Genomic DNA, 18,187 nt, shown 5'->3' with positions numbered 1-18,187 from the left:
CTCACTTGTCTTCATTGGGAAACCACAAGGCAAGGCGAGGGAGCAGGTCCAGCTTTTATTTCATAATGATCTTCTCTTGGAAAAGGGTCTCCTTGAAGACTAATTCAACTCAAGTTTTTACAAGCCATCCAAAGCAAAGAAAAGATTTCTGGCCAGAAAATTATGAACCAATACTCAACTCATCACAATGTGTTGAGTATTCAGCTTTGGAGAAGGAAATACTTCAACTCAAATCCTTGAGATTGAAGTGTAAGGTAGAAAGGACACATCCAACTCTCCATGGTAAGACCAGGTCCATCCTGGGTGACTTCAAATGGAGTTTCAAGGATACAGAGAGAAGATAGGGAGGGGAAAAGAGTCAAAATAGTTGGGTCATCAAAAATATCTGTCAAGGAGCGATGTTTTGTGTAATAATAGGTGTTCTTTTTTTTTTAGACATGATAATTATTTGAATGAGATTTAAATGCTATCTGAAGAAATAGGAGAGATTTGTGATAAAATCAATGATTTATGAGATTATGAATTAGAATATATCTGGATTAGTATTTTAGAAGGGATACAAGAAGTGATAATACGTTTATCTAAGATCAAATTGGACTATGGTAACTGTAAATTAATAAAGTTCAAAACAGGATTAGGATTTATAGATATGTAATGTAGGAAATGGATTATGTTAAATAGGTTATATTATTTGAGGGAAATAGAGAGGGAACATTTAATGTATTTACTTGAGCTATTATATGATTTTGTTTTTGGATGATTGATCACCTAACCACCACGGTATGTCTTGAGCATTCTGTTGTAAAAGTTAAAAAACCATTAAAATGGTGGAACTTTGGTGACAGCAAAAAGACCACCATTTGAGGCTCTTGGAGGGAAACACATTGACTGCTGAGCTACTAAAGATGAATGTGAGAATTCAGTACTGGGGAACACCAGGGCCATTGGGGGTGGGTGTTAAAAGGTCAAGATGGTAACCTTGATGGCAAAATTGAAGCCTAGCCCACGTCTAATGGGGCTTTGATCATGAAGTTGAAACCACCTTCATGACTTCTTTGACATCCACAGATGTCTCTGCAAATACATTACACAATATGTTTCCCAAATATATATTACTTTTTCTATTTTATATATATATTACTCTTATAAATCCTCTTTTAAAAATCTACTATAACAAACATTATGGGGTTTTTTTTTTGTATTTTTCTATAGGGGATTTTCTAGATTATCCGTCCCCAAAATAATATTGTCTGCAACAAAACTAAGTGAGCTGAGGAGATGGAAGGGAGAGGCCATTTCTTACCTCAAGGGTGTATACTTATCATAAGGATGGGAGCGCCCCTCACAAGGATCACAGGGTCTCATGTTTGCCACTTTTTAGACTACAAGGACCATCCAGTTGGGGACAAGGGTCTACTTAACTCCATTAAGAGCCTTTTGAATGATAAAGTCTTTAGCCATGTGTGTTTCACAATAAGTGGGCCCTGCCTCAGAAACTTGGCTGAGAAGGATGGAAGAGTGGAGGATCAAGATCTCAAGTCTAACCATCCAAGAGAAGGAAAAACTACTCCCTTCTCCTTTACAGTAGACTTCCTGTATATGTGTATATATATATATATATATATATATATATATATATATATATATATATATATATATATATATATATATATATATATAGCTTTGACTTTCCACTTCAGTAACTGGCGAGGGGTAGACCTCATGTTGAGGAGAGAGCCCAGTGATGGAGATGGAGAAGACAGAAGTTGTCACCAAGGAGACTCTACTCAAAGCACCATCAGCTGTGAGTCCCATTCCTACATGATTACGCTTCCTTCCCTTGGTATTTTCTTTTTCCAAATTGCAGAGGTTAAGGTTTAAGTGAGTGCCTGAATTACCTGAGCACCTGGGACTTTCTTTTGAAGCAGGTTCACTTGTAAGAAGACCCAATTATCTGCCTTTTAAAAGCCCAATTAAAAGCTTGCCTCTCTGCAAAATGTTATTCAGTATTTCTTGACGATGGCTCATAGTTACAGTTCCTGTCTCAGAAGTTATAATTAAAAAGGAATTCCTTGAGTTATATCTTGGAAATAGATGCCAGGACTTTGGAAATCTCCAGACCAAGCAAATATTGTGTTGAACTGCAGTGGTGGTGATGGATGTTCACCTCTTTTCTCTCTCCCACCCGTTTCAATTAGCTTTTTTAAGAGGGATGATTTCCCGTCCCCCTGTCTGTTACCTGCTTTTCCCATGAGCTGAGTAAACTCTTGGTGGTCCAAAGGTGGCTCAGGACATTCCTGCAGGCAGGATCTTCTCTTCTTCTCCCTCCCGTGGATCTCCCATAATCTCCCTCTCTCCCTCCCTCCCTCTTTCTCTCTCCCCTTTCATCTACCTCCACAGGCCTACCATGCCCTGGATCCAGAGCTTGGGGGTTGCTGTGATCTCTGTCCGGGCTGTGGCTCCTGTCCAGGATGCGACTCCTGTCCGAGTTGTGGATCCTGTCCGGGCTGTGGATCCTGTCCGGGATGCGGCTCCTGTCCAGGTTGCTGCTGCCCCCCCTGCTGTGGTTGTGACTCCTGTCCCAGCTGTGACTCCTGCCCCAACTGCTGTTGCTGCCCGAGCTGCTGCTGCCCCCCCAGCTGCGACTGTTGCTGCCCCCCCAGCTGCGACTGCTGCTGCCAGCTGTGCTGCTGCCTCCCACGCCTGCTATGCCAACTGCCCAAACTAGTTGGCTGCCCGGTGAACATCAAGAGGTTCCTGATCGTCCTGGTGGTTGTTGGCCTGGTGGTGCTGGTTGTCGTGGGCGCTCTTCTGATGGGGCTGCACATCACCCAGGTGCACACGGAGGCCGTAAGTAGGGGAGCGCTGGGCCCGAGGAGACTGGGCTGGATGGAGAGGGGCTCTTTGCCCTGGGTCTGAAGCCAGCAGGAGAGGCGAGGGAAGCTGCAGGAGCAGGGAGAACCAGACGTGTTCTGGGACTGCCTTGCACCGACTCTGAGAGCTGTGGGTAAATTTTCAGGGATTTTGTGAGCTGCTTAAGAGCAGAGCTGGGCCACGATGCTCCAACCTTCTACAGCTAGCAGTGCAGAGACATAACGGAGCTGGTTCTTCAGCGTTTACCACCACGTCTCTGGATGCTCCTGTTATGAAGGTTCAGATACATGTACGAAGGGCTCTCCATCCAGTTGGTTCCTTAAAAAACCTGAAATAATTAGTTTAACAACAGCAATAATTAAGTTTATCTAAGTTTCCAATCTTCCCGGCCAATAAGCTTTAGCAGCTCTTCCATTAGAGAGGCTGCCAAGAGGAAACTGTGCACCACAAGAGGAGGGTCACCTCTCCTGTCCAGTCTCAAATCACCTCTAGTAAAATCAATGCTCTAGTAACTGTTGCTGCAAGCAAGCCGAAAGGGATCTTTCTATTCCATGCAGCTTCTGCACATGACCATTGACGAGTTGGACGGAGAAGAGTCCCAGTTGAAGTTCTCCATTGATAAGGAAGAAGTAGCCACTTATTATGTGGATGACGGGATCCACAACCCAGCCACCATCATTTATGATTTTGCCAAGGTGAGTGGCAGCTGGGAGAGAAAGAAACCCAGGTATTACCTGGATGGAGGAATAGTCAGGTTTATTTTGCACACAAGAAGCTGAAGTGCAGCACTTAGGGTGAGCTGTGGAAGGCTAAGAAGATCCTGAGTACAGATTGGCCCACCTTCTCAAGCCCACGGAGAGAAACACAATTGTATGGAACCTGACTAAAAGAACTATTCCCAGATTTTCCAAATGCACACAATTTCCCACTGTAGCCCTGAACTTTGACATTTGAAAAAAGTCCATTTGTGTCTTGAATGTGAAATTCTTCCTTGTTGTTTTGGAAAGGGCCACTCTGACTGTAGGCTGGCTTGCAGCTGCATTTCTCTCCTTCAAACCTGGTCTCAGGCAGGCACCTTCACTTTCTTAATTTTCACTTTCCCTCCAAGCGCGCCCCCTTCCCCTCCCTCTCCCTCTCCCCCTCCCCCCAGGCCTTATGCCGGACTGGTCCCCAGGCAATTGCGGAGGGCAGGCATGAAGTGGCAGTTCTGACGAGGTGCCCGTAAGGTGGGCAGCATTGTGTGGCTACTGGGACATGCAGAGAAACCCTGATCCCCCCCCCAAGGGACAAATAAATGTTCAGTGAAGACGTGGCTAATAGACACATGTTCACAGAACAGCCAATAATTTAAGATAGACAGGGCAGATCAATAAATCCATTGGAGTCAGGCAATTATTTATTTTATGAACAAATCACCAAAAGTCTGCTGAACTAAGACTAAGCTATAGGTAGTGTATGGCTAAAAATACATGGCTGAAGGTTATGAAACTGATCAACCCTTTATAAATAAATTGCTGGCATTTTTGTAGTTTTGTATGTAGCCTTGTTGTACAAATGATGCAGATGCTAATACATCATTTGCATCATTGTGTGATGACATTTGTGATGTCACTTGCCCCCCTGACTCATGAGACCCAAATCTATAATTTCATAAAGTTTAGTTAGAGTCCTGACCATGTCTGACCTAGAAGGTGACCTGATCTGGGGACTTGTTTCCACCCCAGTCTGCTAAATTCCCACCAAGGAAGACAATTTTTAGTAGCAGATGCACTGCAGCTCTCACCAAAGGCAGCATTGCAATATTAGATGCTAAAAAGAAGCAAGTAAATATTTTATCAAGGGCAATTTAACGTTTGGGCAAATTTGATGTTGAACTTTTACAATTGGTGTATGTGCTGCAGAAATGTACTTCAAGGTGTAAACTGAGTTTAAAGGAATCTCAATGCCTTGTTCACAGCTGCTGATTGGCTACAAACCTGAACATCAAAAAACCTGTTACATTACCAGGATGGATAAGGAAAATGTCCAAGGAGTAGATGCTCTCCTCCAAGAATTCCAGGTAAGGATGGGGACTTTGATAAGTGAAGAAAAGGTTCCAGGACAACATGGCAAACATCAGCATTAATGGAAAGAAACTCAGTTAGTTTGCAGTGAGGAAAAGATAATGTTGTCCCACAGAACCCTGAGCAGAACCCTGTGGAGCCATATCAGTTAGCTTTTCTTCTTTTCAGCAAAAGGAATGGGGAGGTCCAGCTATGTTGTCTTCTCTTGTAGACCAAGTTGTCCGTCATGCATCTCATGTCAAAGAGGAAGGAGCAAGTGCATGAAGAATTCTTTACATCCCAGGTGGATCGTTCAAACTTGGGAACCACAATTAACGTCCTCTGCAAACACATTCCCATCTTCTACACTTAGGTGAGTAGTGGACAAGGGTATTGGAGCCAGATACAATTAAAATCTTGGAAGATACAAGGTCATTCAGGAACATTTATCTGCAGCTACAGGCTTACACACACACACACACACACACAGCCAAATTCTCATCTATTGGAAGCATGACACACATATTCTGCTGCTTTTCAGATAACGCTGGACAGGAATGCCCATAGTCCAGAGCCACCAAAATCATCTCACTACTTGTTAAACTTTATCCAACACATCTAGCAAGTACCAGCAATAATTCCTGGGTCCACAATGGAGTTGATGGTTGGACGTTTTGCCCCATTTTACATCCTTTTTGCCACATTTGTTAAGTGAATCACTGCAGTTGTTGAATTAGTCACACGGTTGTTAAGTGAATCTGGCTCTCCCATTGACTTTGCTTGCCAGGTCACAAAAGGGGATCATGTGACCCCGGGACACTGCAGCCATCATAAATATGAGTCAGTTGTCAAGTATCCGAAAGTAGATCACGTGACCCTGGAGAATCAATGCTGGCTGGGGAATTCTGGGAGTTGATGTCCACCTATTTCAAGGTTACCATGGTTGAGAAACACTGAGCTATGGTATCCAACCTACATCTTGCCATTATCCTAGCACAGAGGATGGAGGTGCTAAATGGGGGGGTCAGTTGCCTTTCCCTTAGGCCCTTTCATAATTACACTCTCAAGTAATTACTTTGCATCTTCACCGTGGCTCCCTTTTGTCTGCCTGAGGCTGCATTGCCCTCGTCTAGGATTCTTGGGCTTTCGTTCTGCTCTCTTTTTCCCAAGTCATTATCACATACCAGTATGACTGATCAAAGCAAAATGGGGAAGCACTTAAAATAAATGATAAAAAACTGAGTTATAGTAAGTGAGAGCATCAGAAGGTGGTGATAATGTGGCTTCCTGGGAGCCAGATCTCGGGAAAATCAGGAGAAAGCAAAACAAGCTCTTTAGCAGGCAGCAGTAGTGAAGGACCCAAGAATTTGCCGAGAAGGTATCTGGGTCTGGATGGTTCCAGGCCATCCATGTATGATGATGTTTTCTTCCTTTTCCTCCTTTCATCCCCTGTCCTTCCATGCAGAAACCTGGATTGATGGGCATCCATGGAGACCAGGGGTAAGAGGAAGCAAGTGCACATCAGGATGTCAGCATACCAATGAAGCAAATTTCGTAATTCTTTCCTCAGAAACTATCCTGCAGTGATACTTGCTGTCCCATTGCTAATCCCTGTCCTGCTTTTATTACCTCTGTTCCTAATCACTGCCAATCCTCTTGGAGATAACGGGTGACAAAGCTTAAAAGATTTCGTATAGCTGGTGCCTATGACTTTGAATACTAAATAATTACTAATCAAAATACTAAATGCCTTATGCAATTCAGTACAAAATTCTAATAAAACAGAATTTGATACAAAAATGAGTCTCTCTCTCTGTCTCTCTCTCTCTCTCTACACACAAACATACACACACACACACACACACACACACACACACACACGAACATTAAATAAAGTTTAATAACAGTCCCCCTTAAGCTTTCATTACTCCACCCAAAGGGTGGCAGTGAAATGAGGATAATCTGATGGGAGCATGGCAGTCAAAAGATACCAGGTCAGGTCTGTGGTTAACTCAAAGTGAGAAGGGGCCAAATATTAGTACAGGAGTCTCCAACTTGCAGACTTCAACTCCCAGAACTCACTTTGAAAACCATTTCCACAATAGTCAAGAGTTGGCCACAAAAACATTAACCTGCTCTTGAATGTGTATTTGTGGACTTCTACCTAATTCTGCCTTCAGAGGGCAACCTCGTACAGATCATTTGCCTGCAAAATATCCCCCAAAGTTGAAACTCAGTGCTTATATCACAGACGCTGCATAGCAGTTTGCCAATATGCTCTTTGCATGCAGAACATGCTTTTTACATAAGAACCGCTTTAAATTCACTGTTGTGATCAGATATGTGTGTGCATTGATGGATTTTGTTCTCCATCTCTGGGAATAAAAGCTTAGATAACATGCACTAATTAAATGCTGAATTTGGATTGGCAAGGGAAGAGAACAGCTTATGCATACAGGAAGGATGTCCTTACACAATAACTGCAGACACTAGAGCAAACAGAACTTTTTATTATTGTGGGGTTTTTTCACACCAAGTTATTTATGTCTTTTAAAAGAGAAAAACAAAATATACTGCCAAGATACAAATATTTACTAATATTTTCCTTGCCTCCTAACATTTTATGAGCCATCTATAAAAAAATACTGAGACCAAAGTCAGAGAATAATTAAAAATCCATACTAAAAATATTACTACTGCTTAGACACATAATTTCTATTTTAACGCTGCATCACACAGTCAGCCAGATCTTTAGATGGGGTTTGGCATTTTTATCCATCTAATGAGTCCTTCCCAAGGACCTGGGATAGGCAGATGTTATTGTCTTAAGGTGTTACAGATATTGTCACAGGAAGTAAGCTGTTTCAAATAAAGCTGCCTCTTGCAGGTGACTGATGGTGATTTTTGCCAATGCTGATAGCGTTTAAGTAGTGCTCCAGATGTTTTGGGATTATACCCAAGGCACCTATCACTATTGGTAATATTATGGTTGCTATTATTGCTGTTCACATAGTCAGCCAGATGTTGAGACTGGATTTGGCATTTTTATTCATCTTGTTATTATCATCATTCCATTAAGTTAAGGTGTAGCTGTAATTCCTGAAATGTATGAACCTTTGGAGAATAAACAGGAGGGCAAGATAGAACCAGGCATGTGCAGGTATTCTGGACCTTGAGCCTACATATATCCCAGGCAATGTTTCCCCAAGCTTGGCATCTTCCAAGTGGGCGACACTATCCACAAAGTGTGGAATCCCAATTCTACACAGATCTCCAAACGCCTTCCATCCATCCATGTGAGAAACATTGACCGCTTGCCCCCGCTCCCCCCAGCCAGAATCCAGGGCCAAGTCTCCTTTGAGGGCAGAACCTCGGCCTTTTCTTCCAGCCTAGGAAATGCTCTTTTTTTAGACATGCCTGACAAGGTAAGGATTAAGGTTTGAAGCAGAACTTGGATTGAAGGTGGTTTGGGACAAGCCGCTTCCATTCTGCCTAGCCTAACCCACAAGGCTGCTGTTGAGGGACGCAGTGAGAAGGGATCTTACACTTGAGGCAAGAAAAATAAATATTTATTATCTACCCATTCTGCCTTGAACTGCACTCAGACACAGTTGTGTTATATTTGGGTTGCTTTAAAGTTGTCAGCGTTTCCGTTCCAACGCTAAAAGCCACAAAAGGAGATAGCTTCACCACTGCAAAACAAATCCAGGGCAAGAGGCATAACAGGTCCTCTTCTCAACCCCTGGCTGGGCTGATGCCCCACAACCCATTAGTTCTAGACGAGGGATGTGATGAGGCCACACACCAGCAGGGAGAAGGCCAGGAGGCTGGGCCCCTTCAAGGCCTGGCTGTGGAGTTGGCCTTTCACCACCACAGCTGAGGAACTGAGGCCTTTCTCTCTCCCAGCCGAAGGAGAGCTATGTCCTCTCTGGGCAAAGTGGAACTTGCTGAGAGAATTCAAGCCGTATCCCATCGCTGCGCCCACTGCGGCCAGCCCTGCCATTTTTGCACCGTGGCCACCTCCGGCTTGGCTCTGTTTGTTGCTGCTGCTTTTCGGCTTAGAGTGAGCCTCTCCCTGGGATGGCGACCCTTTGTTTGAGCCTTCTCTTCTACCTGCCCTGCAGGAAGAAGCCACTCCACTGGAAAGGGCGAGTAGCAGCAGAACTATGCAGCAGCAGGTGATCCAGCCGTACCTCATGATGTTTCTCCTGGAACAGAAAGACCAAGGGAGCAAGGTGGGTTCTCAGCCAGCAGCACTGAGGTGGCAGAAGCCCCTGGAAGCTTCTGAGCAACCTCAAATCCTGAAGTTAAGAGGGACTCTGCAGCCTTTCACTCTTCCTCCAAATCTCTTAATTCTGCAATCTGAATGAATCTTTGACGAACCGCAGTTTATATATTGTGCATCAATATTGCCCTGTTTGAAGTTGAGGGCTACAATCTGGTCCGTTATCTAATCCACTCTTCTCTTATTTCTGAAATATCATGGACTCACATTTTGAATTTTATATGACTACGTAAAGATTAAAAACTTCATTTAAGAGACAAGGTTCCCAGGAGGCCAACATTTGATTGTTTAAAGGACAGATAGAGGCTCAGGAATTCTGGAAGTTGAAGTCCACAAGTCGTGAAGGGCCCATAGTTCGCCACTCTCCTTTAAGCAAAGAAAAGGAAATGGAGTGACCTTGCCCTCTCTAGTTTGGCCCAAAGCTTGCCCATATTTTAAGCGGAGTGGTCTGAAGGAAACCAGGAGGATAAGCAAGCTGCTATTTTGGCATCTCAGAGAAAGACCCAGCCAATCCAACGTCATTCCTGCAGCTGGAGTGTACGGACACTGCAGGGTGTGCAGACCACACGTGGTTAGAGAGCTGGGCTAGAATCATAGAATTGTGGCATTGAGAAAGACCACAAGGCTCATCTATGTGGTGTGCAACAAAACCTATTCAACTATTTATGAGAACAGACTGTCAGTCCTTTCTACAAAGCCTTCGGAGATGAAAAATCCACCATCTTCATAGAGAGTAAGATCTATACAGCAGAGGAATGGTCTATCAAGAAGTTCCTCCTTATATAGTCAATAAAATCAAGGTTTATATTTGAATTCAAATCCTGTCTTGAGCAGAGGGTTCATGGAGCGACTAAGCTCTTGTTTCTCAAATGTAAAACATATGGACTTCAGCTCCCAGAATTCCCCCTCCAGTACGCTTAAAGCCCATACATCTTAAAGTTGCAGAGGTTGAGAAACACTGACTAATGAATCAAAACAAATAATATAAATTCTGGGCTTTAGTCCTGTCTGCTCCAAACAAAACAGCAACCGGTCTGGAACTTCACAACTGATCAAAGGCAGCACAATCTAGATGTCAATTCTTACTTTACAGATTAAATATTAAATCTGTATTTGCAAAGGTAATCAATACATCAACTTAGTAGCGTGGGTTACATTTTTATTTATTTTATCTTTGTTATGCTAGTATTTTATCTCATCTATTTGATTTTATTTTGGTGCTGTATTTTATCAAATGTTGCTGCTCCTTGGCCAAATAAACACTATTTTGATTTCAAAAATAAATGGAAGGCCGATTTGCTAATCAAGAATTACCCAGCCAGTCCTTTCACGATGGAATGGTCTTGTTAAGCAAAATTCAGGCTCAGGCCACACAGCAGAGACGAATCTTCTGGGAACTGGGAACACAAAGGGATGGAGAATGGTGTGCACTCATCCATCATTCCACACATACCTCAGCACATCCCCTTGTGTCCCTCACATGACTGCTTTACACAACGCCTGTGTACACAACAAAAACCCATTTGCAGCAGCTGCTACAGAGAGCCAGTTTGGGATGCAAAGCCAGCTTTGAGGGATGCTCTGAGAACAGACCCATCACTTCCCCCTCCCAAGAGAGGATCCTTGTGGGTCTGTCTCAGTTAAGCTGGTGCTCTCCAATGATCGTGTTAGTGGGACAAGGAAAGCTGGAGAGCCCCATGTTGTGCACGTCAAGGACATGCATGTGCAGCATAGAGAAAAAGGGGACAGGGACTGCACAGGTGGTTACAACCACTATCTTGACTTTTTTGACACACAAACGCACCAACCTCCCTACAGAGACCCTTTTTTTGAGAGCCCTTGAATTAATTAAGGGAGGAAACTCACTGAGGGTCTTCCGTCAGTCTTCAACTTTAAATCTTCAAAGTTTAGAAGAAACACAGCCTTACTAGGATTAAGGACTCTTTAAGACACTAAAGGTAGGCTTTGAACTAAAAAATGGTTCAGGTGTCATATTCTGCCTTCATCTTACTAAAGTAACTTTCCTTAACCTGCTGCCTTTTGAATCGACAGATATTAAAGTCCAGTAATACGTTAGCAACATATTTGGAGGCATTAAATTGGAGAAGTCAGTACTGGAGGGATGCCCAAACATCCCTCTTTCTAATAGTTTGGTTTTTCTCCAAGAAAATTCTCCCCAAGACCAGCTGGTGAAACTGGCATGAGCTTATCCCATCCAGGAAAATAATTGAATCGCTCTACTCTGAACAAGATGAGTTAATTTGATCTGTTAAAACAGCTTAATGGATTGTGTCCTGCTTTTCCTGGTGGGTTTATCTTTAACCACTGAGATTTTGTTTCTGCAAAGAGAAAAATCTGGGGAAAGCCTACTCATGAAAGAACTTTTATAGGTTCAGTTGCTGACACATGGAGCATGAAGAAAATCGAAACAATACTACACATTTCATGTAAGTTGAAAGAAAGAACAGAGCCAAGTTTGTGAGAACTGGGCTCATTTTAAAGCAGAAAGGTATGCAAGAGGAAGTGCAAAGATTTTGGAATCAGGGTGAAATTGTCAAGACTGCTAACATCGTATGTTCTTGCTTGCCATATATGAAGAAGCAAACCTGTTTTATTTAGCCGAGTAGCATTTCTAGAGTTAAGACAGATAGCAGTAGGTTAAGGGGTGGGAAAGTATGCAAGTTAACCATAACAATGTCTGGGCACAGTGTGGCCAAGGTCAGCTCAGCTGCAACGGGAGGGGCACCTCACGGTTCACATTAATTGGAGAATGTGATTGATGACTGTAAAATGAAGGAGTGAGTTATGCTTTGTTACAGATGCTTGGGGGAGGGAGGATTCAGTTTCTGGCTTAACTTTGTTAGTGCCGAAGCTATGCAGAATAATAAAAGATTCTTTTAGAGGAAAAAGCCTCAAAATTCTTTGAAAATCTGCTTTCTTTCGGAACCATGTCAGAAATATTGTAAAGACACCACAAAGAAAGCCAGTAAACTCACAAGCTCTACTGCCAATCACTTACTCGCTTACTGTCTCCCTGGATTAACCACCAGTGATAGGTCCCTGGAGATTATTGAAGACCACGTTGTCTAAGGGCATGTTGGGACATCTGTACGAAATCAAAGCTTCACCATCCTCTGTTTGGTAACGCAAGCTCAGCTCTCTTGTATAGCTGGCCTGGGTATCCCCAGTTTCAATAGAGGTCACAGGACTTTGAAAAGCAATCCACAATTCAACGGAGGTGGATCCTCCACGGTGAGAACATCAGCTCTCAGTGACTTGCATAAAAAGTGGGAGCTGTAATGACCACAAGCTGTCAGGCTTTGCTTTAATTATTTTCTTTCAGATAAATGCTACCATTTGAAGATGGGATTCAGTGAGATATTAATTAGCCCTGATTTTAAAGTTGTATTGTTTCATAGGGGTTTTTTTTCAACTCTTGTAACTGATGTTTTTCCTCATCTGTTAACCATTTCTGCCAATTCTGACATTTTCACAATTCATTCCCCACTGTAAGAATTTCACTAGTCTTCCTTCATTGTACGTACAGTAATCTTGCTGTGATTGCCATGGATAAAATCAGTCTTCCAATCTTGCAGGGAAAGAATTGAGAAGCAAGCCACCCCAAGCCAGGAGTCTCAATTGGGTCCATGCTGTGACCTCTTCCAAATGGTGAAATGAGTGTGTGGCACCCCGTGACTATAACAAAGAACTTCCAAGGATTACGGCTGGCACTTTACGAATTACAGGTTGTCTTCAACTTATGACTGTCTGCTTAACGACAGTTTGAAAACTGAAAGGGATCTTGGAAACTTTAATCACTTAAATATGTGTTGCAACTGCCCAAAAAGCCAGACTTCATACTTTCCTACAAAGTAATTCTTTTCTAGAGAAAAGAATTGTTTTCTCTGTTTTTACAATAAATTAAAATGCTGGGAGCAGCATAGCTGATTCTGCCAGCTCTGTTCACATATTCCCACCCACCCCTCTCCATCAAGGCCTGAATTTCCAGCAGGAATGGAGCCATGGGGGTTTTAGAAAAAAGATACAGCCATACTTTCGTGTTTTATCACTTGGCAACTGCAGAATTAGAGCAGTGCAGTTCTCACACATATTGTACCACAACTTTGAGCTGCCTCCAAGAAAATCTTCGCCAAGAGGGTTCACAGCCTGGATCGTCATTCAAGGCGGCACCCTCCGAATTATGCAGGAAATCCATTCTTGAAACAATGCAGAGCCAGTTTTACACTGCCAAATTGTCATTTTATTAAGAATTTGAGACACAATTGTTTCTTCATACACCAGACGACACAAATTTTATTAGAAAAAAAGAAATGTTCACCCCATTGCCCAATACACACTATCTCCAGGTATTTAGGTATCTCCAGACCTAAACGAAACAAAGGACACGAGTGTACATTTGGACTACAAGGAGCATGCGGATCACGACTGGCTACAACTAGCTTTGTGCTATTCAGCCCCTGAAGGAATGTCTGGAGTCGCTTCCAAACCATTTCCTTGAAAGATGCTGAATTTTGTTTGTGCTGCTTTGTTCTTAAATCTCTTCAAATAAAGGGGGGAAGACATTTCTGTACAAATTATTGCTGTAACTTTCCTGTGCATGTGATATTTGACATATATATCTATATCACTTTACTCCTATCATTCTACTCTTGAATTTCACTAGATTTATCTATGTTGGGGGTTTTCAGACATTTCACAATCAATCGAGTGAAATTTAGGAGTACAGTGATGTGAGGAGGTTAGTTAGGAGAGGAATGGATAGAAAAGATTGGGTTTTTTTCTGAAGTTTCCACAGTCTAGTGCAATTTAGGAGTAAAGTGATGTTAGAAGGCGAGCTAGTGGAAATAGACATGGGGCTCCCAGGGCCTTTATCTGGGCAGGGGTCTCATGGCTTCTGTGGGACTCTCAGGAGGGTGGAGTTACAAAAAATCTAAAGCCACACCATTGTGCCTCTTTTCGACAGACAGAAAGACAGACAGACCCGCACACACACACACAAACACTCCACAGACATCCCTTGGATAAATTTCCTGGTAAATTTATCCTGCATAATATTGCAGTCTTTAAAAAATGTCACCCCTTCCAGTGAGATTCATTCCAGAGGAACGGTCTAAGCCATTTCTTCTCAACTTGGCAACTTTAAGAGAGGCGGACTTCAGCTCCCAGAATTCCTGGAAGCCGAAGTCCACATGTCTTAGAGTTGCCAAGTTTGAGAAACCCTGGTCTAAACATTGAAAGGCGTATGCAGGAATCTTGCCCTCAAGAATGTCTAAACTGAAGCTGTGATTCTCCTTTGCATGTAAACAGGAGAAGCAAAACTTGGCACAAAGCGCTGAAGAGGGCGAGGCGCATCCTTCCCTCGTCCGCTTTTGCTCCATTTTTTTCCCCCAGCAGCCTTCCAGAGGAAACCCTGAATGCACAGCTAGGCCTTTAAGCTCTCCTGTCCTTGAAGGGAGAAAGTGCAGAAAGTAACAAGTAAGAGAAATTTGCTCTTCTTTCCTTCCCTGCTCCAACCTACACTCTTCCAAGCTCCCCAAAGAGCTTTTCAAGGGAAAAAAACGGGAAAAGGCCTTTCTCTTTTTCATTACTACTTTTTAACAATCCATTAATGGGAGTTGCATATCTAATTCCCCCCCATTTCCTGTGTTCCGTATGGCCTTTATAAAATTGATGCACTTCAATGTGTTGGACCGCAACATTCTTTATCTCATCCAGCCCGGCAGGGCACTGAATACACTTGCTTTGCAAAGAGAAGATTAATCCGTGGGGTCTCCAGGCAGATTTGAAAGATTCCAGCTCTCTGGAGGGCTGTCGGCAGCCAAGGCTGATGCTCTCCACCCAAAATCTGTGCAGTAACTCAGTGGAAGATGGCATCCTACGTTCACACAAGTTAGTCCAAATCGTTTGGGGAAATGCTCAGTGAGAATCCCTGGTCACTCAATAGCTTAATTCACACACAACACTAAATCCAGGTCAAAAGGAATATTAGATTCGTATCTCATGCCGTGCCCAATATAAACCCTCTTATGGTGACAGGTCACGATTTCGCTCACAAGACAATGGCTGGGTTCTCACAAGTTGAAGCACAAGCTGTGAGCCTCGATCCAGCATTTTGTGCAAAGCCAGCCCATGCTGAGCTCTGGCAAACCTGAGAATAACCCCTAGGTGGTATTTAAGGTGGAGGGGACATTTTCGAAAGGCCAGGACCAACCGAGCTTGCTTATCTATTATTCCACATCATTGTCCCTGCCAAGAGTTTGCAAAGTCCGTGGCAGCAGACGGTATCCAGAGCCTGACCAAAGTCAGCGGAAACTTAAGGGCGTCTTTAAGGGCCCTTAAGAAGAAGCCACCACAAAGCTTTGGGATTTATGAGAAGCAAGGATGCAGAAGAGCGATGGTCTTGCCAGAGGCCCCCTCTACAAAAGGATTTGCAAAGGGCAAAAGCTTCTGAGCCCAGCTGCCAGCAGCCAGCACCACCCCTATAGTCTGGGAATTCACAAACCTGGGACAAAAATGAGTACCGTATCAGAATCAAAGTATCCAGGAATAGCAAGTGAATGTGAAGAGAAGGAACAGCTACTTGGAGAAAGGTAGAGGCAAAAAAGGCAGGGAAGTATTTTTGACTCAGCTTTCCATCCTTCCAAGGTCAATGAAATAAGGACCCACCGACTCTGTAAACCGCTTAGAAAGTGCTATAAAACACTACGGAGCCGTATATAAGTTGCAGCGCTATTGCTATTTTTGATTTCTGGAGGCTCTACGCCCTGTGCCCAGCTGGGGAGTCTCGACTGATGAACCAAAACAACTGAGCAGATTTCCTACGTTGGGCAGGCAACCTCATCTCTTGAGGTTGCTTTAGAGAACTTGGGGACCAAGCAGGAAAGGTGGACAGAAGGCAAGGCTCCGTTCAGAAGACCCAAGAAGGCTGGGGCCAGGTCAGGAGTTGTGCCAGACCCAACACAGCCGCTGTAAACACGGCAATGAGCATGGTGGGAGGGGGAAATGAACATAAAGGCCAGACACGGACGGTTGGGTGAGGAGGGGTAGAAAAGGTGAAGCTGCCTGGGGAAATTTCAAAGCATTTTAATACTTTGACTCCACAAAAGATCCATATTTACTACTGCTAAGCTGCAGAAGTCAAGTTTAGGGAAAACTTAGTTTTCCATCAAGCGTCTCTTTTCTCCCCACTCTCCCCAACCCTGGATAATATTTGAAAGGGTTTGAGAAGGAAAGAACTGCTCTGTGGAGGAAACGGACTTGACTTCCGGAGACTTCTCATCCAGAAGGCCGGGTTCCAAGGATCATCATCCAGTACCGGCATCAGCTCGAAAGGAACTGACACTGAGATGTCCTGTTTTCAACACTTGGTGCTGAGAGGGATCCTCCCCATCTTCCCAGAGTTCACTGTTGTTAAAGGGAGACGGAGCAAAGATGGTGCTCAAAGCGGCTCTTGTTCAGATGCCTTTCCTGGGAGAAGAAACATCCTTCTTCACAAGAGCAAGGAAGCAAGTCTTCTGGAGGAAATCTCTCTCCAGAGTTCCTGGCTGGCGACTGGCAGGGCCAGGAGGCTGCAGTCTTTCAAAGCAAGCCTTTACATTGTTGCTGGACCTTCAGAGATTTCTTCTAGCCGCTGCGCAATCATTATACGTAGCACCGAATACCTTAAAGGGATCCAGAATAGAAGAGTTATCAATTGACAGCAGCTAAAGGGAAGGGACCGCTGGATCAGTCGAGGGAGGAGGAGAACGGAATGGAAGTCATGTCCTTCTCTGAATCACACAAGGTTTTTGGAAGCATCTCCAGGAGGCTGGAAGTCCTCCAGACCTTTTACAGGTAGTCCTCAACTTACGACCACAATTCCTGTTGCTAAGATATTCCTTAAGTGAATTTTGCCCCAGTTTACAACCTTTCCTGCCACGCTTGTTAAATGACTTGCTGTGATTGTTACGTTAGCAGCACGGTTGTCCTCCCCATTGACTTTGCTGGTCAGGTCACAAAAGGGGACCACATGATCCCCGGAACACTGCAATAAATACGAGTCAGTTGCCAAGTTTCTGAAGCTTGATCTATGTGACCGTGGATATTCCGCTACGGTTGTGTGAAAAATGGCCACAGGTCACTTTGTTCAGTGCCACTGCAACTTTGGCCACTAAACAAATTGTTGTAAACCAAGGACTACCTGTAATCTACAGATTAGAAGATTACTAGACATTTTTTCTCCTGTTGCTGGTTCCCTGGAAAGGAAAAACTTACTTGTGCCTTAATTTCTTCACTTCCCGGTCTTCTTCCTCTTCAAGTTTTTGGATAAAGCTCTTTAGAACAGGCATTTCAAATTTAATATACTGAGCAACCTGCATAGACACACAAAGTACGGAAAAGTGAAGCAGATGGTTTGGGAACACCCAGTTTTTGCAAACCTCGTGGACTTCTGTATAGGAGCCGAGAAAAGCTCCTTGCTCTCTGTTCCAGATGGGTGGAGTCACTGAAGCAGGAGGCGTGAACTTAAATCGACTCCAGAAGATGGTAGAGGACAGGAAGACCTGGAGGAACGTTGTCCATGGGGTTGCGATGGGTCGGACACGACTTCGCAATTAACAACAAGATGGGTGGACTTCAACACCCAGAATTCCCCAGCCAGCAAGGTTGGGAAGCCCTGTTCTCTGAGCCATTTAGGCATCACAGCAACAAAGTAAGGCTAATAATGGGGAAATGGAGGCCCATTTCATCCCTCGGTGCTATTTCTGAAGCACTTGTGTCCCTCTGCACTTGAGGGAATAAAGCACACGTCTCACATTTCCTCCAGAACCCAAAAGGTTAGAGACAGTGTCACATCTCCACTCTTCTCCCACAACAAACTAATGAGGTGGATTGTGCTAAAATAATAGTTAAATACCCATTTCTTTAAGGTTTGAATGAGTAGGTTTTATGGGCCCACCCCTGAAATAAATATAGCAGCAAGTACTCA

The 18,187-nt window shown here is 43.7% G+C and overlaps 2 protein-coding genes across 4 annotated transcripts in view; one reads left to right on the top strand and one right to left on the bottom strand.

The window, feature by feature from the left end:
- The first annotated feature begins 1,682 nt into the window (after window positions 1–1,682).
- LOC120299441 (pulmonary surfactant-associated protein C-like) lies at window positions 1,683–6,716 on the top strand. Its single transcript, XM_039324289.1, has 6 exons — window positions 1,683–1,804; window positions 2,401–2,850; window positions 3,432–3,569; window positions 4,832–4,933; window positions 5,149–5,289; window positions 6,382–6,716. Exons 1-5 carry the CDS (start codon window positions 1,745–1,747, stop codon window positions 5,287–5,289), a joined length of 891 nt encoding a protein of 296 aa, XP_039180223.1. The 5' UTR covers window positions 1,683–1,744; the 3' UTR covers window positions 6,382–6,716.
- Window positions 6,717–13,439: 6,723 nt separating this feature from the next.
- Window positions 13,440–18,187, bottom strand: part of RASSF2 (Ras association domain family member 2) — a 28,004-nt gene continuing 23,256 nt past the window's right edge. For all 3 annotated transcript variants that reach the window (XM_039324172.1, XM_039324173.1, XM_039324174.1), the window contains exons 10-11: window positions 17,476–17,573; window positions 13,440–16,883 (exon numbers count right to left, since the gene is read on the bottom strand). In XM_039324172.1, the coding sequence (XP_039180106.1) occupies window positions 16,814–16,883; window positions 17,476–17,573 (168 nt within the window). In that variant the 3' untranslated portion in view covers window positions 13,440–16,813. The remainder of the gene's footprint in view (window positions 16,884–17,475; window positions 17,574–18,187) is intronic.

This window comes from Crotalus tigris, unplaced genomic scaffold (assembly GCF_016545835.1).
Source record: "Crotalus tigris isolate CLP2741 ecotype Arizona unplaced genomic scaffold, ASM1654583v1 scf7180000024293.1627790, whole genome shotgun sequence".
Taxonomy (NCBI): domain Eukaryota; kingdom Metazoa; phylum Chordata; class Lepidosauria; order Squamata; family Viperidae; genus Crotalus; species Crotalus tigris.
Note: the sequence above shows the minus strand (reverse complement) of the source record. Positions and strands in the feature narration are given on the sequence as shown.

What these genes read in the sequence shown, in the direction of transcription:
- LOC120299441 (XM_039324289.1), top strand. Translation starts at nt 1,745, where the DNA reads ATGGAGATGGAGAAGACAGAAGTTGTCACCAAGGAGACTCTACTCAAA. An exon ending in TACTCAAAGCACCATCAGCT is followed by an intron (nt 1,805 to 2,400) that starts GTGAGTCCCATT and finishes CTACCTCCACAG; the next exon opens with GCCTACCATGCCCTGGATCC. An exon ending in CCCAGGTGCACACGGAGGCC is followed by an intron (nt 2,851 to 3,431) that starts GTAAGTAGGGGA and finishes TATTCCATGCAG; the next exon opens with CTTCTGCACATGACCATTGA.